The 22,269-nt window shown below is 46.4% G+C and overlaps 1 protein-coding gene across 1 annotated transcript; it reads left to right on the plus strand.

Moving 5' to 3' along the window:
* Positions 1-18,990: 18,990 nt before the first annotated feature.
* Positions 18,991-19,737, plus strand: LOC126355292 (translation initiation factor IF-2-like). Its single transcript, XM_050005582.1, has one exon. The coding sequence runs from the start codon at positions 18,991-18,993 to the stop codon at positions 19,735-19,737; it is 747 nt and encodes a 248-aa protein (XP_049861539.1).
* The last annotated feature ends 2,532 nt before the right edge of the window (positions 19,738-22,269 follow it).

The raw sequence follows: 22,269 nt of genomic DNA on the forward strand, positions 1-22,269 counted from the left end.
AGTCTCTTTACATGAAAATCGATAAACGGGTAGAAATCGAACCCTGGAAAGATCAGTTTGGATTCCGGAGAAATATAGGAACACGCAAGACAATACTGACTCTATGACTTATCTTAGCAGGTAAGTTAAGGGAAGGCAATTCCGCGTTTATAGTTCTTGCAGATTTGGAGAAAACGTTTGACAGTGGCAACTGGAATAGACTTTTTGATACTCTGAAGGTAGGAGAGGTAAAATACAGGGAGCGAAAGGTTATGCATAACTTGTCCAGATACCAGAGAGCAGTTATAGCAGTCAAAGGGTATGAAAAGAATGCAGTGGTTGAAAAGGGAGTTACACAGGCTCCGATATTATTCCATCTGTATATTGAACAAATAGTGAAGGAAACGAATGAACAAATTAGTGAAGGAATTAATGGTCATTGAGAAGGAATAAAAACTTTGAGTTCTGCTAGTGACATTGTAATTCTGTCAGAGACAGCAAAGGACTTGGAAGAGAAGTTGAAAGGAATGAAGAATGTCTTGAAAAGCGCAATAAGATAAACATTAACAAAAGTAAAACAAGCGTAACTGAATATAGTCGAATTAAATCAAGCAACGATGAGCTAATTATATTAGGAAATGGGACACTAAAAGTAGCATATGAGTTTTCCTATTTGCGCTGTAAAGCAATTGACGATGGCCGATGAAGAGAGGACATAAAATGTAGAGTGATAATGACAAGAGAAGCGTAACTGAAGAAGTGAAATTTTTTTAACTTCGTATATAGATTTAAGTGTTAGGAAATCTATTCTAAGGGTATTTATCTGGAGTGTAGCCTTGTGTGGAAGTGACTGCGGCCGATAAACTGTTCAGACAAGAAGAGAACAGAAGCTTTTGAACTTTCGTACTACAGAAGAGTACTGAAGATTAGATAGGTAAATCATGTAACTAATGAGGAGTTAGTTAGTAGAACTTAGGAGAAAAAAAAGTGGCATAACCTGTCTAAAGAAAGAGTGAGGTTGCTGGCACAAATTCTGAGACATCGAGTGTTCACCACTTTATTATTGGAGGGTAGAAGTTGTAGTGACAGACGAAGAGATGAATACAAAATGCAGATTCAAAAGGATGAAGGTCGCAGCTATTGTTTGGAGATGAAGAGGCTTACACAGGTCAGAGCCAGCTTGGAGAGCTCGAACAAACCAGTCTTCAGACTGAAGACCACAACAAAAAAGGAATTAACATGGTGATTCAAACTTATTAGGTTGGTTTTGAAACCATGTTTGTAAGTATCGGTCTAATTGCTGATTTTGCTACGGAGATATTATGATCTGAATCCTAAGGATCACTTTCAATGAGCTTAAATTATTTCCATGCGGGAGATTTTATTTATAGTGCCATGGTCAAGCTGGTCAGGGAGACCAGTGTCGTTTCCTTCTGAGGAAGCTTCTTAAAAATGTAGATTTTAGTGTTCTACCGTATTCTTCATATAGGATCATAAGCGTTCTCCATTTGAAAAACATCATGATTGCCGACTCTAGTTGCTGGTAAAATCCTTTACGTAACAACCAGTTTCGGACAACAGACTACCATTGGGTTCCCAAAAGCATTTACAGCGTCATTTTAGGTGAAATTAAAACCATTGACATTACATAGCAAACTCATGAACTTGTTTTATTACCTCACTTCAGTGAATTTAAATTAACCCAATCTGATACCGTAAATGCTTTTAGGAACTCGATGATGATCTTTGGGCAGAAATTGGTTGTTAAAACAGCTCGCAGTTGTAATATGGACATTTTCCATAGATTTACAAGTGATGGTACACCATCTCCTAATAGTATATTGTTCTCCATTTAGGCATTATGTAGGATACATGCCTATTGTATGTCTGCGACAATTTAGCTTTACAAATTTAGTCTTTGAAATCCCCAAGTAGTGTTACTGTGTTTCTTTATGGAATTCTGTTTAGCAAGCTGCTGATTAAATGCCAAAATCCTGCTGTTTGCTGGTTTTGTGTGTTTTTTTCCGTTTCTTATATATACAACAGTATACACTTTTTTTAAAGCTTGATGTGGGAAACATTTCATTTAAGCATTTACATTCTGTTATTGAGTCCAGTATATTATTTTATTAACAAAGAATTCTGTTACCCATTGTGCAATATTTTTCATAATTCGTGGCCTGCAGTTTTCATAATATTGTTGTTTTTGAGTAAATCACTCAAAAGAGGAAAGGCCGCTGGACCTGATGCAATACCAGTTCGATTTTACGCAGAGTACGCGAAGGAACTTTCCCCCCTTCTTGCAGCGGTGCACCGTGGGTCTCTAGAAGAGCGTAGCGTTCCAAAGGATTGGAAAACGGCACAGGTCATCCCCGTTTTCAAGAAGTGACCTCGAATCGATGCGCAGGACTATAGACGTATATCTCTAACGTCGATCAGTTGTAGAATTTTGGAACACGTATTACGTTCGAGTATGATGACTTTTCTGGACACTAGAAATCTACTCTGTAGGAATCAGCATGGGTTTCGAAACAGACGATCATGTGAAACCCAGCTCGCGCTATTCGTCCACTAGACTCAGAGGGCCATAGACACGGGTTCCCTGGTAGATGCCGTGTTTCTTGACTTCCGCAAGGCGTTCGATACAATCTTTCTTTCTCCGAACAATACGAGACTGGAATAGAAGGGAGAACCGATAGAGGTACTCGAGGTACCCTCCGCCACACACCGTCAGGTGGCTTGCGGAGTATGGATGTAGATGTAGATAATGTTATTTGCTTCAAATGATCATCCCCGTCATATCCTACAATACTGCCCATTCATCTTGGGGCCACCTATCTATTATCTTTAATTTTTTATTTGTTCATTTAACCTGAACAAAGTAAAGCCTTCCAGTTGAGGGGTAGCGACGTATAACGATCCTGCCTTGGAGGCGGTTAAGTGGGAGATCTGCCTCAGAGCTGGATAGTGACAGATGGTGACGCGAGACTGGACGTGCACGTAGTTTATGTATCAGCCGATAGAGGACAATACTGGATAGGGGGACTGTGATTTTAGTTTCAATTGTGCCCACTATTGTGCACTAAAGTAATAGAATGTTTTTCATAAACTGTTCTGGTATTTTCATAAAGTGTTATTATGTCTTTTTGTGTATGTATAATGTTGTAAATGTGTTTAAGCACTTTGAATGCTGCGTGACTGTGGTTTATGGTTAATATGAAGATAATTGTTTAACGAGTTATGTAGTAAGATTTAGTGTGGGAACATTTCGAAGAAGTATGGATATGGACAAAGGGGATTTTTGTAGAATAGATCTGTAAAGTAAGTTTATGGTGAAGGGAAAGTTAATTTAGGTATAAAAAACAATGGTAAATAACGTTATGCATAAGCAAAACTTCAGCATATTAGATAATTACCTCGGTAAAAAGTGCAGTCGTTAGGTTTACTATTTTGCGATTGGTTTTTGATGAAAAGCGCGAACTGTCGCCATGTTGTTGTGCTATTGGCTGTTGAGTAAACTAACCAATGGTAAAGCAATACTCTTCGCGCGCTTTTCTCTGCTGGTAAGAAGACTTAGAGTAATCTAAAGAAGAGTGGAAGCCTAGCCATGAAACAGTTCGGACGTGTGTAGTAGTAATTCCGATGGAAACGATAAGTTGCCGGATCTAGCAGTATTTCATACATCAAAAGTGTGATAAAGTGACGGCATAATTATTCCGATGGGCGTGTAGAAATTTTGGAATTTTTAAGTGAATTTTGTTTCGAGAAAAGACATATATTCCGCGTGGCGTATTGAGCAGGTCGGTGGCTAAAAACTGTGACTGCATTTGGTACCGACAGACTTAATATGTGGCGAGCATTCTCAATAAAAAAAAAAACAATCAGTATTTTTGTAGCTATTACGTTTTCGGGAAATACAACACCATAAACTTGCTAACGTGAGTTAAAGAGATTGTGAGTGACTGTGTTAAGACTAGCATGGGCTTGGCAGTGATACTTGTTCATCTAAGTTTCAGAATATATTAACTGTGGACAAAATTTCCAACCTTTCATTTGTGTGAAAACTTTCTCCCGAAGCGTAGATTAGTGACTTAAATTGCAACCTGGTTCACGCCGAAGTACAGTAGGTTTCACTCGGCTTTCCTACTGATGATCTGCTGAGACAATGTTCACAGGTAGGTGCAGGTCCGTCGTAAAGGGACGGAAAGAACCGCGCGGCCTCACTGTGTCCTCTTACACCAGACCAGAGTTTTATATGTACTTGCACAACTTATTACAATCACAGTTACTTAAAAAATCATAATATTTTGAATATAATATCTCTTCTTCTTCTCTCAGCATCTATTAGGCATCTGCCTGTTACGCACTCCTGGTTGAAATCGCTGATTTTCAAATGGTTCAAATGGCTCTGAGCACTATGGGACTCAACTGCTGTGGTCATCAGTCCCCTAGAACTTAGAACTACTTAAACCTAACTAACGTAAGGACATCACACACATCCATGCCCGAGGCAGGATTCGAACCTGCGACCGTAGCAGTCCCACGGTTCCGGACTGCGCGCCTAGAACCGCGAGACCACCGCGGCCGGCGCTGATTTTCCTCGGCCTTCCTAAATGGCTTCTGCCCTGTGGTTAATAGTTAGCATCAGTTTTTAAAATCTGTCATCTTCCACTCTCGTGGCATAATCCTTTCAGTTGTTTCTGTTTGCTTTAATCTGCTCATTGTGCTTTTCCACTCTCAGTTCTTTTCTGATGCCTATATTCACTCTGCCATCAGACAGAATGTACCCTGCTACTTTAGTTTGCAATCGGATCTCTAGAGCTTGTATTGTGCTGGGAACGACTGATTCTGCTCTGTTGTCCAGGCAAGAACTTCAAGGTATGGGAAGTGGTAGTTACTAAGAGCAGTAGTAGATCAACTATAAGCCCGATCATCTGCACAACGACGTCGCCCTGTACAGTAAATGCTGAGCTCAAGGATTATTTGACGGCATTGTCAAGAAAGAATTTTTAGCCTCTACAATGATTTACCTCTGTGAAATAATCTGAAAGTCTTTGTTTTGTTGTCGGTTCAATGAAGATTATCGCTACGGTCAAGTAATGGTTTAGTTCGTTGGTTGCGACAAGAGGATCAGCTACAGCTTCTACTTTGCCTATTATTACCTAGATCAGACAAGCTTTTCCATAAGGCAAAGGTCCCGAGTTCGAGTCTCGGTCCGACACGCAGTTTTAATCTGACAGGAAGTTTCATATCTGAGCACACTCCGCTGCAGAGTGAAAATATCATTCTGGAAACACCCCCCAGGCTGTGGCTAAGCCATGTCTGAGCAAAACCCATTCTTTCAGGAGTGCTAGTTCTGCAAGGTTCGCAGGAGAGCTTCTGTAAAGTTTGGAAAGTAGGAGACGACGTACTGGCAGAAGTGAACCTGTGGGGACGGGGTGTGAGGGGTGCTTGGGTAGCTCAGATGGTGGAGCACTTGCTCAAGAAAGGCAAAGGTCCCAAGTTCGAGTCTCGGTCGGGCACACAGTTTTAATCTGCCAGGAAGTTTCATCTGGCCTTTAGGTTTTAAATTAACGTATTGGCATGTCTTAGTTATCGTTTCTCTCAGATTGATTGACTCTGTTTGCTTTTTGCTTGTAATAAATTTTATTTTCAAGGGTAGCACGTCATTTGTAAGTCCGATGTGCAATGTCTCCAGGATTCGTGAACTGTTTTAGCTCTTCCGCTAACCAAAATGCAAATTCTCCCTTCAGCTTTCCGGTCTTTCGGGGAGCATATTTATTGTGTAACAGGGTTAGTTTGATACTAAATCCATACAGTTGGTCATTCACATCCAAGAATGGTATGGAAGTCGTCTCCCAAATTATGTCTTGTGTCTCTGCTGCAAGTTCAGATACACTGATACACTTGAAGTCTCTGTATGTTATCAGTTACAGTTTATTCCTTGGTTATTGTGTGAAGTAAGTCATCACTATGATTTTGTGAGCAGATGTTCCAGGTACGAATTTATTTGCTTGTCGATTTCATATATATAGGGACCTGATAATCGCTGCATTATTGGCAGGTGCAAGCTGAAATACTGTTAAACTACTGGCCATTAAAATTGCTACACCAAGAAGAAATGCAAATGATAAACGGGTATTCATTGGACAAATATATTATACTAGAACTGACATGTGATTACATTTTCACCCAATTTGGGTGCATAGATCCTGAGAAATCAGTACCCAGAACAACCACCTCTGGCCGTAATAGCGGCCTTGATACGCTTGGGCACTGTGTCAAACAGAGCTTGGATGGCGTGTACAGGTACAGCTGCCCATGCAGCTTCAACACAATACCATCAAGAGCACTTACTGGCGTATTGTGATGAGCCAGTTGCACGGCCACCATTGACCAGACGTTTTCGATTGGTGAAAGGTCTGGAGAATGTGCTGGCCAGGGCAGCAGTCGAACATTTTCTGTATCCAGAAAGGCCCGTACAGGACCTGCAACATCCGGTTGTGCATTATGTTGCTGGATGTAGGGTTTCGCAGAGATCGAATGAAGGGTAGAGCCACGGGTCGTAACACATCTGAAATGTAACGTCCACTGTTCAAAGTGCCGTCAGTGCGAAAAGAAGTGACCGAGACGTGTAACCAGTGGCACCCCATACCATCACGCCGGGTGATACGCCAGTATCGCGATGACTAATACACGCTTTCAATGTGCGTTCACCGCGAAGTCGCCAAACACGGATGCGACTATCATGATGCTGTAAACAGAACCTGGATTCATCCGAAAAATTGACGTTTTGCCATTCGTGCACACAGGTTCGTCGTTGAGTACTCAATCGCAAGCGCTCCTGTCTGTGATGCTGCGTCAAGGGTATCCGCAGCCATGGTCTCCGAGATGATAGTCCATGCTGCTGCAAACGTCGTCGAACTGTTCGTGCAGGCGGTGGCTGTCTTGCAAACGTCCCCACCTGTTGACTCAGGGATCGAGACGTGGCTGCACGATCCGTTACAGCCATGCGGATAAGATGCCTGTCATCTCGACTGCTAGTGATACGAGGCCGTTGGGATCCAGCGTGGCGTTCCGTGGCTTTACCCACCTGAACCCACCGATTCCATATTCTGCTAACTGTCATTGGATCTCGGCGAACGCGAGCAGCAATGTCGCGATACGATAAACCGCTATCGCGATAGGCTCCAATCCGAGTCGGAAACGTGATGGTACGTATTTCTCCTCCTTGCACGGAGCATCACAACAACGTTTCACCAGGCAACGCCGGTCAACTGCTGTTTATGTATGGGAAATCGGCTGGAAACGTTCCTCATGTCAGCACGTTGTAGGTGTCGCCACCGGCGTGAATGCTCTGAAAAGCTAATCATTTGCATATGACAGCATCTTCCTCCTGTCGGTTAAATTTCGCGTCTGTAGCACATCATCTTCGTGGCGTAGTAATTGTAATGGCCAGTAGTGTATGTTCTTCAGTAACAATACAGACACTCTGGTATAACTAGTGGCTGCATGAGTAGATAAGTTTGTAGCTCCTAAAGCATACGCCCTAGATTTTATCTGCACTAATTTTTTCCAGCCTTTATCCGCACCATTATCCTGCCAGCTCTTGTTCAGTCATCATGTAGCTCAAATTAGGATATCACATTATTCGAAACTTTTACCTTTAAGTCTCGCGGTTCTAGGCGCGCAGTCCGGAACCGTGCGACTGCTACGGTCGCAGGTTCGAATCCTGCCTCGGGCATGGATGTGTGTGATGTCCTTAGGTTAGTTAGGTTTAAGTAGTTCTAAGTTCTAGGGGACTGATGACCACAGCAGTTGAGTCCCATAGCGCTCAGAGCCATTTGAACCATCCTTTACCTTTAAGTAGCGAAATCCTCGCATATTATCAGGCTTGTCTTCGCGAATTTCTTAATCACTATGTCTATTTCAGAACTTTTTGTATACGATACAAACTTCACGATTGTGGTTCTAGGTTTCATAGATCACAACGCTCTACGTGCTACTCTATAACTTATGAATATAGAATGTGCTGCATGTGTAATTGTTCTGGCTTTAAGCTTTTACGACTTTTAAATATCTGTGTTAACAGTAAATATCTTAGTTTTACCAGTGTACTTTCCGGCGCTGCACAACAATATGTCATCCAAATTGTCTTCGCCTAGAAGAATTACGAGAGATTTTCGGTACCATTTTATCAAAATGCAAGAAAAAGGAAAGTTCTGCTACTGTCAGCAGATATTTGCCCTGACTTCTAGCTCATCATCATACCTGAAGAGATATCTAAAATCGAAGCATAGTTCTGTACCTCTGGAACGATGTCGGTCAGGAAGCTGATCAAGATCGACATCAATCGATGCAGAAATTCGAGAAATCATTTCTCATAAACCGTCCCCACAGACATCTGCTTCTACCTCGGGTGGAGTTATCTTCTCAGAATGGCAAAATGAGTCTCAATCTGTATGCAGACCACCAGTATCTTCCGGTTCTGGACCGAGTCCTTATTTATTTCCTTTTGTAATGCCCCAACTGCTTTTCATATACAGCAACCAATAAGTAATTTTTTAAATATTAATTTTATATTATATTATAAATCCGGTCACATTAAATAAAAGTATGACATTAGATGTACAGCTTTTAAAAGTTATCAGCAGTTATATATGAGCCATGCTGTGGCTCGTGTTGGTGGTGTTTGTAGGTTTCTGTCCTCTGTTGGAGGCCAGACCGTATCGTTTAATGGACATGATTGCGTTGTTTGTCTTCTTCTCGTGTTGACTGACGCCACTTGCTTTCGCAAGCATTGACTGTCCGCTAGTGGCAGCAGCGGCGTTATCGATATAACTGTGGCCCTATCCTTGGAGCGACGTCGTGGTTCTTCTGGGTCGTGTGAGTGGGGCAGTGCTGTTGGGGACTCAGCAGGAGCCAGGTCCGTGCAGTGCGAAGAGACGGCGGGACACCTGGTGGTGCGCATGGACTGCCGGATCGAAGGCCTGTGGTCACGTGGGTTCACGACCTCCTCGTAAACCGGATCCTGCAAGCTTTAAGTTGAGTGCTTTTTGAATCAAGTACAGAAACCTTCACCATTGTGAGATCTTGCGCTTCTCAAGTGACTTGGGTTGGTGAAGCATCATAGTGTTGCGAGGCGAAGAGCAGCGAGTGGAGAAGATTGGGGAAGGCGGATCTGATTAGCTTTCCTCGACTTCTAATTACTATTTATTGCGTTCAGTTTGTTACCATTTATGAAGTTCAACCAGCGGTATTTTTCCTGCCTCGTGGCCACTAACGCCCCAGTTACCTGCCCTGAGTGTCAGTGTACGTAACGGCAGTGTACGTTTCCTCGTCTTGCCGATGGTGTCCAGTAAGGCTTTCTTGATTCTCGGCTGGTTGACGATTCTTCTACTCTGGTGGTAGTGATTCCTTTCTCGTTCCAGGCACTGTAGGCACAGTATTTTGCGGGCAGAGTCCAGACCGCTGGTTCCGGCTTTGGCGTATTTTTACATCTTTGCATTTGGTTTATTGGATGTCAGGTAGCATCAGCAGGATTATCATTAGTCCTTCGTTAAACTGACACTAATATGACTTACCATCTTGTGAAGTAAATGCAAGTGTTTTTTGCCAGGCCTACTCAGAGGTCGGTTCCTGGTGCACCGTCTGTGACTGGCACTTGTGTTATATTATTGTATTTGCTGTTTTATTGTATGTCACTAAATTTTGTTATATAATTGCCATTCTTGGCGTTATAGCAGGTTTAAATGATTGTGCTATCAACTTTACCATCATTTTGTCTCACTTTCTTCGTGTTCAGTTGCAGCCCCTCAAGTGAACAGACGCTGAACACTTTGCCGCTTGCTACAAGTCAGACGCGAAGCTGATTCCGCAGGATGTCTCTTCCACCAACTCTGCCGCCTTGATGGTCTTCGTCACCAGCTACATTGCCATTGAACGCCCCACGTTCTAGACCAGTTAGTTTTTCTTATCTCTTAGCCAACAAGGCACATGCTAAGATTACCTTCGTTCTCTTCTGAATCACTGTGTACTGGGCCAATCCCACTGCGACGATCCCAGTCCATATGTACCATTTTCATTAACGATGCGCATGATATTAAAATTTACTAATACACTACTCGCCATTAAAATTGCTACACCACGAAGATGACGTGCTACAGAGGCGAAATTTAACCGACAGGAAGAAGACGCTGTGATATGCAAATCATCGGCTATTCAGAGCATTCGCCTGTGGCGACACCTACAGCGTGCTGACATGATGAAAGTTCCAACCGACTTCTCATACACAGCAGTTGACCAGCGTTGCCTGGTAAAACGTTGTTCTATTGCCCTGTGCAAGGAGGAGAAATTCGTACCATCACAATTACGACTTTGATGAAGGTCGGATTGTTGCCCATCACGATTGCGGTTTATCGTATCGCGACATTGCTGCTCGCGTGGGTCGAGAACCAATGACTGTTAGCAGAGTATGGAATCGGTGGGTTCAGGTGGGTAAAGCCACGGAACGCCACGGCCTCGTGTCACTAGCGGTCGAGATGACAGGCATCTTATCCGCATGGCTGTAACGGATCGTGCAGACACGTCTCGATCCCTGAGTCAACAGATGGGGACGTTTGCAAGACACCAACCATCAGCACACACAGTTCGACGACGTTTGCAGCAGCACGGACTATCAGCTCGGAAACCATGGCTGCGGGTACCCTTGACGCTGCATCACAGACAGGAGCGCGTGCGATGGTGTACTCAACGACGAACTTGGGTGCACGAATGGCAAAACGTCATCACGAATGGCAAAACGTCATCACGAATGGCAAAACGTCATCACGAATGGCAAAACGTCATTTTTTCGGATGAATCCAGGTTCTGTTTACAGCATCATGATGGTCGCATCCGCGTTTGGCGACATCGCGGTGAGCGCACATTGGAATCGTGTATTCATCATCGCCATACTGGCGGATCACCTAGCGTGATGCTATGGGGTGCCACTGGTTACACGGCTCGGTCACCTCTTGTTCGCATTGACGGCACATTCAGCAGTGGACTTTACATTTCAGATGTGTTACGACCTGTGGCTCTACCCTTCATTCGATCCCTGCGAAACCCTACAGTTCAGCAGGATATACACGAGCGCATGTTGCAGGTCCTGTACGGGCCTTTCTGGATACAGAAAATGCTCGACTGCTGCCCTGGCCAGCACATTCTCCAGATTTCTCACCAATTGAAAACGTCTGGTCAATGGTGGCCGAGCAACTGGCTCGTCACAATACGGTAGTCACTACTCTTGATGAACTGTGATATCGTGTTGAAGCTGCATGGGCAGCTGTACCTGTACATGCCATCCAAGCTCTGTTTGACTCGATGCCCAGGCGTATCAAGGCCGATATTACAGTCAGAGGTGGTTGTTTTGCGTACTGATTTCTCAGGATGTATGCACCCCAATTGCATGAAAATGTAATCACACGTCAGTTCTAGTATAATATATTTGTCCAATGAATACCCGTTTATCATCTGCATTTCTCCTTCGTTTGCAACTTTAACGGCCAGTAGTATAGCTAATAGCCTATTAATACCTCTATATATTGTTAAAAAGTTTAGTGTTCTCCTCTCTTTAAAGCGCTTTGTAGCTGCTTATGCGTCTCATAATTTGTTGTTCAGGTATTGATTTTTTCCAAGTGTATTGTTATATTACCATTTCCGAGATTTATAAGTATGCACCAATACCGTGATGAATTAAACTGTCTAACATTCTGCGTGGTGTCTGTTCTAAGTTGTGTCTCCCTACCACTTTCGTGCAACGACACTCTGAGCGCGTTTTTTAGGGAATTGACTAGTTTGAACCTGGGACTTGTTCCTGGTAAGGAGACGCCAGACCACACATGACATGTAGAGTTCAGAAGAGTTCAGTGAGACTAGCGATATAACCAAATACTTAAGGATTTCAGCGTCAGCTCCACTGCACTCCCTGTAAAATAATCTTAATACTAACTAAATTTAGTGGAAGGGGTTCAAGGCTTTCCTATTTTTAGTTAGCTGGTAAAATAACGTCGAAAAAGCAGTTAAGTTTACCATTGGAAATTTTATTCTACTCACAAAACATTGTTTTTTTTAAATTGAACTATTGTTAAAAGGAAATATTTTAATACAGGATGATAAAAACCAACTGCGTTCAACAAAAATGTGAACGAATATTTCCTGAGTGGGTTTCCAAGTTCTACAACGGATCGAAGGATGACCTATGCCATATCACATCTATAATCTAGGTTTAAATTAAGTTCCACAAAAGAGAAAACTATCAAAATGGCCTACAGTGACCCTCAATTATCTTTAATTACTTATCTAAGTTGTCGTAAATTATAGTGGCTGATGTGGCTTCTCAATAATTATGTTGTTGTTGTTGTTGTCTTCAGTCCTGAGACTGGTTTGATGCAGCTCTCCATGCTACTCTATCCTGTGCAAGCTGCTTCATCTCCCAGTACCTACTGCAACCTACATCCTTCTGAATCTGCTTAGTGTACTCATCTCTCGGTCTCCCTCTACGATTTTTACCCTCCACGCTGCCCTCCAATGCTAAATTTGTGATCCCTTGATGCCTCAAAACATGTCCTACCAACCGATCCCTTCTTCTAGTCAAGTTGTGCCACAAACTTCTCTTCTCCCCAATCCTATTCAATACCTCCTCATTAGTTACGTGATCTATCCACCTTATCTTCAGTATTCTTCTGTAGCACCACATTTCGAAAGCTTCTATTCTCTTCTTGTCCAAACTAGTTATCGTCCATGTTTCACTTCCATACATGGCTACACTCCAAACAAATACTTTCAGAAACGACTTCCTGATACATAGATCTATATTCGATGTTAACAAATTTCTCTTCTTCAGAAACGCTTTCCTTGCCATTGCCAGTCTACATTTTATATCCTCTCTACTTCGACCATCATCAGTTATTTTACTTCCTAAATAGCAAAACTCCTTTACTACTTTAAGTGTCTCATTTCCTAATCTAATTCCCTCAGCATCACCCGATTTAATTTGACTACATTCCATTATCCTCGTTTTCCTTTTGTTAATGTTCATCTTATATCCTCCTTTCAAGACACTGTCCATTCCGTTCAACTGCTCTTCCAAGTCCTCTGCCGTCTCTGACAGAATTACAATGTCATCGGCGAACCTCAAAGTTTTTACTTCGTCTCCATGAATTTTAATACCTACTCCAAATTTTTCTTTTGTTTCCTTTACTGCTTGCTCAATATACAGATTGAATAACATCGGGGAGAGGCTACAACCCTGTCTCATTCCTTTCCCAACCACTGCTTCCCTTTCATGCCCCTCGACTCTTATTACTGCCATCTGTTTTCTGTACAAATTATAAATAGCCTTTCGCTCCCTGTATTTTACCCCTGCCACCTTTAGAATTTGAAAAAGAGTATTCCAGTCAACATTGTCAAAAGCTTTCTCTAAGTCTACAAATGCTAGAAACGTAGGTTTGCCTTTTCTTAATCTTTCTTCTAAAATAAGTCGTAAGGTCAGTATTGCCTCACGTGTTCCAACATTTCGACGGAATCCAAACTGATCCTCCCCGAGGTCTGCATCTACCAGTTTTTCCATTCGTCTGTAAAGAATTCGCGTTAGTATTTTGCAGACGTGGCTTATTAAACTGATAGTTCGGTAATTTCCACATCTGTCAGCACCTGCTTTCTTTGGGATTGGAATTATTATATTCTTCTTGAAGTCTGAGGGTATTTCGCCTGTCTCATACATCTTGCTCACCAGCTGGTAGAGTTTTGTCATGACTGGCTCTCCCAAGGCCGTCAGTAGTTCTAATGGAATGTTGTCTACTCCGGGGGCCTTGTTTCGACTCAGGTCTTTCAGTGCTCTGTCAAACTCTTCACGCAGTATCGTATCTCCCATTTCGTCTTCATCTACATCCTCTTCTATTTCCATAATATTGTCCTCAAGTACATCGCCCTTGTATAAACCTTCTATATACTCCTTCCACCTTTCTACCTTCCCTTCTTTGCTTAGAACTGGGCTGCCATCTGAGCTCTTGATATTCATACACGTGGTTCTCTTCTCTCCAAAGGTCTCTTTAATTTTCCTGTAGGCAGTATCTATCTTACCCCTAGTGAGATAAGCTTCTACATCCTTACATTTGTCCTCTAGCCATCCCTGTTTAGCCATTTTGCACTTCCTGTCGATCTCATTTTTGAGACGTCTGTATTCCTTTTTGCCTGCTTCATTTACTGCATTTTTATATTTTCTCCTTTCATCAATTAAATTCAATATTTCTTCTGTTACCCAAGGATTTCTAGCAGCCCTCGTCTTTGTACCTACTTTATCCTCTGCTGCCTTCACTACTACATCCCTCAGAGCTACCCATTCTTCTTCTACTGTATTTCTTTCCCCTATTCCTGTCAATTGTTCCCTTATGCTCTCTCTGAAACTCTGTACAACCTCTGGTTCTTTCAGTTTATCCAGGTCCCATCTCCTTAATTTCCCACATTTTTGCAGTTTCTTCAGTTTTAATCTACAGGTCATAAGCAATAGATTGTGGTCAGAGTCCACATCTGCCCCTGGAAATGTCTTACAGCTTAAAACCTGGTTCCTAAATCTCTGTCTTACCATTATATAATCTATCTGATACCTTTTAGTATCTCCAGGGTTCTTCCACGTATACAACCTTCTTTCATGATTCTTAAACCAAGTGTTAGCTATGATTAAGTTGTGCTCTGTGCAAAATTCTACTAGGCGGCTTCCTCTTTCATTTCTTAGCCCCAATCCATATTCACCTACTATATTTCCTTCTCTCCCTTTTCCTACACTCGAATTCCAGTCACCCATTACTATTAAATTTTCGTCTCCCTTTACTATCAGAATAATTTCTTTTATTTCATCGTACTTTTCTTCAATTTCTTCATCATCTGCAGAGCTAGTTGGCATATAAACTTGTACTACTGTAGTAGGTGTGGGCTTCGTATCTATCTTGGCCACAATAATGCGTTCACTATGCTGTCTGTAGTAGCTTACCCGCATTCCTATTTTCCTATTCATTATTAAACCTACTCCTGCATTACCCCTATTTGATTTTGTGTTTATAACCCTGTAGTCACCTGACCAGAAGTCTTGTTCCTCCTGCCACCGAACTTCACTAATTCCCACTATATCTAACTTTAACCTATCCATTTCCCTTTTTAAATTTTCTAACCTACCTGCCCGATTAAGGGATCTGACATTCCACGCTCCGATCCGTAGAACGCCAGTTTTCTTTCTCCTGATAACGACATCCTCCTGAGTAGTCCCCGCCCGGAGATCCGAATGGGGGACTATTTTACCTCCGGAATATTTTACCCAAGAGGATGCCATCATCATTTAATCATACAGTAAAGCTGCATGTCCTCGGGAAAAATTACGGCTGTAGTTTCCCCTTGCTTTCAGCCGTTCGCAGTACCAGCACAGCAAGGCCGTTTTGGTTAATGTTGCAAGGCCAGATCAGTCAATCATCCAGACTGTTGCCCCTGCAACTACTGAAAAGGCTGCTGCCCCTCTTCAGGAACCACACGTTTGTCTGGCCTCTCAACAGATACCCCTCCGTTATGGTTGCACCTACGGTACGGCCATCTGTATCGCTGAGGCACGCAAGCCTCCCCACCAACGGCAAGGTCCATGGTTCATGCGGGGAGGCTCAATAATTATATATCAGAAAAATCATCGCGTTTCAGATTTTAACTTACGTAGCAAATGTGAATACCATAAGCTTCAATTGACGATCGACACTAGTATTACGCAAAAAAGGGGGTGTAAGAGATGAGACTTCTGCAGTTCTGAGTGAAACCTTATGCGCTCAAAAATGCGGCATCGCGTGCGTTCATTAGCTTGTCGGTGTTAGTTAGGGGGCGGTGAGCAGCACACCTCCACACAACTCGCCGTCTTGGAAGCAACTCTCGCTAACGTCTCCTTACTACAATTTACCGAAGTTGGTTTTAAAAAAAAACTATCTGTCTGTGTTTTCATCTGACCAATCTGGGTCTCAATGTTAACCTTAAGCTCCGCCTACAAAAATTCTGTCTACCCAATGAGAAACGTTATACTTTTCGTGGTTGGGCAATGTTTTTAACGTTTGCAACGTAACAAAGACGCGAAAAAGACTCAGGCTAAAACTTGCAGCTGGTGTGACACTTTTAGTGTTATCGTAAGTTCTATACTGATCTGGAGGGCTCTATCTTTTAACATGGTCGGGGGGTGGTCCTGATGGTTGGCTGGCGACGTGGGTGTCCGTCCCTTATCGTAGGGCCTTCTAGCTTAACACGGTTCTGCTCTTGCCTTCTGTTCTCGTTTCTGCCCTCGGAACTGCGTCTGTTTCACAGTGGGAAGGTATGACATGCATTTAGGCGTTCTTGTGTTAGTCTGTGGTATTCCATTTGCTCACTCGTTGATCATATTACTTTGGTTAATTTAATGTCAGGATTTATTCGGAGCTATGTGACATACTGCCGGATTTGCCTATCATGTCAGGGTTTTCATGGAAGGTGTTGGATTTGTCTGACACCTTACAACTTTATCGCCTCTGTCTGCTGTGAAGTCTGATTGGTTGCGCCATAGACATGGGACGCGATAGTGACAACGGTGCAGTGAAAAATGGGGAGTTCATCTAGCGACTAAACGGCCCGCAAATGAGGAAATCAACCGGCATAGGCGACCTCTACAAATCGCAAACTTACGGCCTGGAATAGGGTCTGGGAATGAGCATATGGGAAATGGAGAGGCTGGTTGTGTGTTGGCGTGCTACCGCGGCTAGAGTCTGTGGAAAGTGGTTGAAGAATAGTGAAACTACGAGTAGGCAACAAAGTGTCTGCCGTCCACGTTTCATCACAGAACTGGCAGACGTTATGAGCTGTGATCATTCCACGATCGAGCGACATTTGCATGCAGTGAGCAAAATTGAAAAATTGAGTGCATGGTACCGCATGCTCTAAGCAAAAATCACAAAAGCAGGGCATGGCCATATCTGTATCTTTGCTTGCTGGCTCGGGAAAAACACATTCTTATCCTGTATCGCTAGTGGTAACGAGAAATGGGTTCTTGATGCTTACATAAGGATAAGCAATCTTCCCTACAAAGATCTGCACGCATTCACAAAAGATAATCTCGTGCATCTAGTCGAACAGTGTAACTACCACTGTTGACATTTATTGTCAACAACTGCGACATCTTGCAAACTCAGTCCAAGGACAACGACGAGGAAGACTGCGTGAGTGATGCTACTCCATGATAATGCCCATCCGCATTCGGCTAGACTGACAAAAACCTCTATACAGAAGTTAGATTGGGAAGTCGGTCCGCACTCACCTTATTCTCCTAATCTTGTGCCAAACAGATTTTCACCTTTTTTGCTATCGAACAACCTTAAAGGATTTCCTCTCCGGATGAAAATGCAATCCGAACATTACTCGACGAATTTTTCTCCTCAAAAGCACGTGATTTCTACAGTCGCGAGATCGAGAACTTACTCATCGTTGGCGGACTTTGTTAAGCATTGAAGGAGAATGAATATACACTATGTGATCAAAAATATCCAGACACCTGGCTGAAAATGACTTACAAGTTTGTGGCACCCTCCATCGGTAATGCTGCAAATCGGTATTGTGTTGGCCCACGCTTAGCCTTGATGAGATCTTCCACTCTCGTTCAGTCAGGTGCTGGAAGATTTCTTGGGGAATGGCAGCCGATTCTTCACGGAGTGCTGCACTAAGGAGAGGTATCGATGTCGGCCGGTGAGGCCTGACACGAAGGCGGCGTTCCCAAACATCCCATTACAGCCTAGTAAGTCGACCATAGCCGACCACTGTATTTCCACAGGACATACCATGGATTATTCTGCCACGAAAATCTTGGCCCCATCGAGATCCTTCTGGGATTCAGTTGTTAAGGAATCCGTGGAAATACGTTTGGCGGAAAATCTCATTAATCGTGATGGCGGCTTTCAATTGAATAAGGTCTGGGACCCGTTGATTTCTTTAATATTGACCAAAAGAAAACTTTTTATGCCTTCTGACATGTCGAGCAACAAGTAATTTTAATTTTAATATTGAAATTTTGCATTTTTTTGTTTTGGACACGTTTGCCAACAGGGGGCGTGCATGTTTTACTTGTACCACGCATTCGCTTGCGCTCCATAGATTCAGTAATATTGTAGAGGGCCTTGGGATCGACAGGTGGCGCGCATGCAACGGTAACTTGCGCATGCGGGTCTTGAGGCACTTTTACGTATAAATAGAGCGACAAGCACTAGCAATCTCCACACGCGTCGGAGTTACGAGTCGCTGAGATGTGCAGCCGGAGAAGGACGTACCTGCGCTTGCTAGCGACGCGAAGGGTGTGGCAGATCGCCGTCCGGCCGCGCTTGCGCCGTCGGCGGCCCCATCTGGCCCCCCACTTATGACGACCAGTGCTATGGCTATGGATTTGATGGACACAGCTCCGGGAACTTTGAAGACAGCGCTGTCTGCTCCGCTCCCCGATTCTGAAGATGAGAGCTCCACCGCCACTCAGTCACGCGGACGAAGCGGGAAACAGAAGAGGAGGGCAACAGCCGCGACGTCCGCTGTTCGCAGCTCGCCGATCGAGAAGAGGGCCAAGCAAGATTTCGCCTCTGACGCTGATGGTTTTGTCCTGGCCCGGCGAACTGCAAGACGCATGCAGTCATCGACGACGCTTCCAACTGCCGTCGCCAACTCATTCGACGCGCTCGCTGACGCGCCGGACCAGCTGCTGCGCGATCCTGCGCCGAAGAAAGACTCCCATCTTCCGCCCGTGGTCCTCCAGTTTCGGCCGCCCTAAGGGGAACTGCAGAAGTTGTTGCGCAGCTGGACAACGGCCGTGTACACCGTGAAGCCTGCCGGACGTGACTGCACAGGGTCACACTCCGCACTGCTGATCTTGGCTCCCGGAGAGGTCCTGTGCAGTGCTTTCGCTACCAGGGGATCAGTCACGTCGCGCGCCACTGCTCTATGCCGGATAGGTGTGTTAAATGCGCCGGCGCCCACGCAGGAAGTGCGTGCCCCGGTCCGCCCACCGAGAAGCCGACATGTGCACTCTGTGGCGGTGCTCACGTGGCCAGCTATCGTGGGTGTGAGGTGTGGAAGCGTGCCATCGCTCGCCAACGTGGCCAAACACCAGCGCCGCGTCCGAAGAAGCCAGCAACGAGACGGCCCGGCGTCTCTTTCGCGGCGGCAACGTCAGGGGCGCCCTCCGCCGTCCCGGCTGCGTCGGCTGATCCTCCTCCTGCTGCTCGCCAACGTGGCCAAACACCAGCGCCGCGTCCGAAGAAGCCAGCAACGAGACGGCCCGGCGTCTCTTTCGCGGCGGCAACGTCAGGGGCGCCCTCCGCCGTCCCGGCTGCGTCGGCTGATCCTCCTCCTGCTGCGTTCGATGCCGTGCCGATACCTGAGGCTCCTGCGCCTCCACCACAGCTGCTAGTGGCGGACCCGGGTACTGCCTCTCCCGGGACGTCGGCCGGACCGCGCCCCGCCAATCGCCGGCGCGGCGGTCAGCGCCCCGTGGGTACCCAGCGCTCAGCACCGTCAGTCGGGCAGCCCCAGGTGGACTCTCACAGCGAGTCAGCGACGACTCCCCCTTCCAGCGACGGGGCCGCGCCGGCTGCCTCCACCGCTGACCTGGCCAACCTCGTCGCACAGCTCACTGCCCTGGTGACCAGTGCTACGAAGTTGATTGAAGTCCTGTCGCAGCACCGCTGATGTGCTGATGGCCTCTCCGGCCCCGACCGCTGTCAACACTCACCAGCTGCACCATGGGCAGCGTCAGAGGGCTCACTGTCGTCGCGTGGAATGCCAATGGCGTCTGCGCTCAAGCTGGCGAACTTCGCCAATTTCTTCGAGATGAAGCTGTCGACGTCTGCCTTATCAACAAAACCTACCTGAAGCCTGGGGTCGACGTCAGGGCGGCCAACTACTCCAGCTATCGCACCGATCGACTGACGGCGGGTGGTGGTATAGCCATTTACGTCCGCAACGGCATTCGTCATCACGTGATACGACTTCCACCACTGGCAACCCTGGAGGCCACTGGTGTCGTCGTTCACACCTCGGCGGGCGCCATCACGTTCGTCGCTGCCTATCGACTGCCGTCTCGTCCACTGGACCCTACTGACATCGATGCTCTGCTCTCCTTGAGGGGGCATGTGTTCGTCGCCGGGGACTTCAATAGTAAACATGTCTCCTGCAACTCCAGGATCACCAATGCCGCTGGCCGCTGCCTGCTCCGGGTAGCGGAACCTCACCACGCGCTTGTGGTGGGGCCGTACGACCCGACAATCTTCCCTGCCAGTTGCCTCCCGGATGTAATCGACATCGCGGTCGTCAAGGGCATCCCTCATCAGATCACCGCCACGACGAAGACGGCACTGTCTTTTGATCATGTCGCAGTGGTTTTTGATATCGACTTAGACGCCCTCCAACAGCCCAGGAGAGGCACCTCACTTGCTGGCATCGACTGGGATAGGTTTCAAGCAGCCGTGACGGATTCACTCGCCGCCGCGCCGCCCCCTGCGGAACCTGGAGCGGACGCAGCACTTCTGCACTTCGCGGCAACCTCGATCGACGCTGCCACTATAGCAACGCCGCCTCGACCTCGCACTCCGCCTGACTAATCCCGTCAGCTGCCGCCGGACATCCTTGCGGCCATCACTGACAAGAACCGGGTCTACCGGGAGTGGCAGCGGACAAGAAATGCTGACACCAAGCGCCTCCTCAACAGGATGCGTTGGGACATCCGGGCCGCCATTGACAACCATCGCAATCGCGACTGGAATAACAAGGTCGCCACCCTCTGTCTTGACGACGGCATGGCCTGGCAGACGACGAAGCGTTTCCTACGCCGCACGCAACGTATCCCTCCGCTGCTGGTCCATGACCAGGCTGTCTGTGAACCAGCTGCGAAGGCTGATGCCCTCGCAGACGTCTTTGAGGCTGCGTTTACGCCGATCGAAGACCCGACCGACGCTGTCCACGACGACCTGGTTGCTGACCGGCTCCCACGCCACTTGGAGGCACGCGACGACGATGACGTCATTGAAGAGGCGACGGCGGAGGAGGTGTCGTCCATCCTGCGTGCCCTGAACCCCAGGAAAGCTGCGGGCCCAGACGAAGTTTCCAAAGCCCTACTCCAGAAGTTGCCGCCGGTGGCTGTCACTCGTCTCGCCTAAGTCTTTAAAGTAATCCTCCAGTCCCGCAGTTTTCCTCAGTCCTAGAAGCATTCAGAGATCGTGGCGATTCCGAAGAAGGGGAAGGATCTGCGTCAGCCCGCGAACTACAGACCTATTAGTTTACTGCCGGTCGTCTCCAAGATTTTTGAAAGCGCCACGTTGACGAGGAAGGCCTCCTGCCCTAAGAGCAGTTCGGCTTTCGCAGGGGCCACTCTGCAGTTCACCAACTCCTACGGCTAGTGGAAGATGCGTTCGTCGCCCTCGAGCAGCACGGTGTTCCTGGACGTGTCGCGTGCTTTCGACAATGTGTGGCACCACGGCCTCTTGTTCAAACTTTTTGAACTTGGGGTCCCAACGTCGCACGTCCGTCTCATCCGTTCCTATCTTGCCGATAGGACCTTCCATGTGCGGGCTGCGCATGGCTCGTCCTCCGACCGCCGCATCAACGTCGGTGTGCCACAGGGCTCGGTCTTGGGACCACTCCTGTACTCGCTGAACACTTCTGATGCGCCGAAGATCGACCGTGTGCGACTCGCCCTGTACGCGGATGACACGGCTCTATATACGAGGAGCCTCAATGCCGCCGTCATACGCCGCCGTCTGCAGCTCGCCGTTGACACCCTGGCAACCTGGGCCGTCAAGTGGCGTCTACAATTCAATGGGGCCAAGACGCAGTTCCTGGTCGTCACCAGGCGACTCGTTCCTGCAGGTCTGCAACCGCTCACCGTCGGTGGCAGCCCAGTCCTGTGGCGTCCAACGGCGCATTACCTCGGCGTCACCATCGACTGCCGACTCACGTGGGTTCCGCACATCCGCCAAGTGAAGACCAAAGTGCGGAACAGGCTCCGCATCCTGTACCCGGTGCTGAACCCCGACTCCCGCCTACCACCGCGTCTGGGCATCACTCTCTACAAGGCGCTGCTCCGCCCTGTACTCCAATACGCCGCCGTCGTCTGGAGGAATGCCGCCGACACGAACCTGAAGAAGCTGCAGACACTGCAGAATCGCATCCTTCGGCTGGCCTTCCACCTGTCTTACGATTTCCCCACCGCTCATCTTCACGACA

Source organism: Schistocerca gregaria, chromosome 3, assembly GCF_023897955.1.
Source record: "Schistocerca gregaria isolate iqSchGreg1 chromosome 3, iqSchGreg1.2, whole genome shotgun sequence".
In the NCBI taxonomy this organism is placed as follows: domain Eukaryota; kingdom Metazoa; phylum Arthropoda; class Insecta; order Orthoptera; family Acrididae; genus Schistocerca; species Schistocerca gregaria.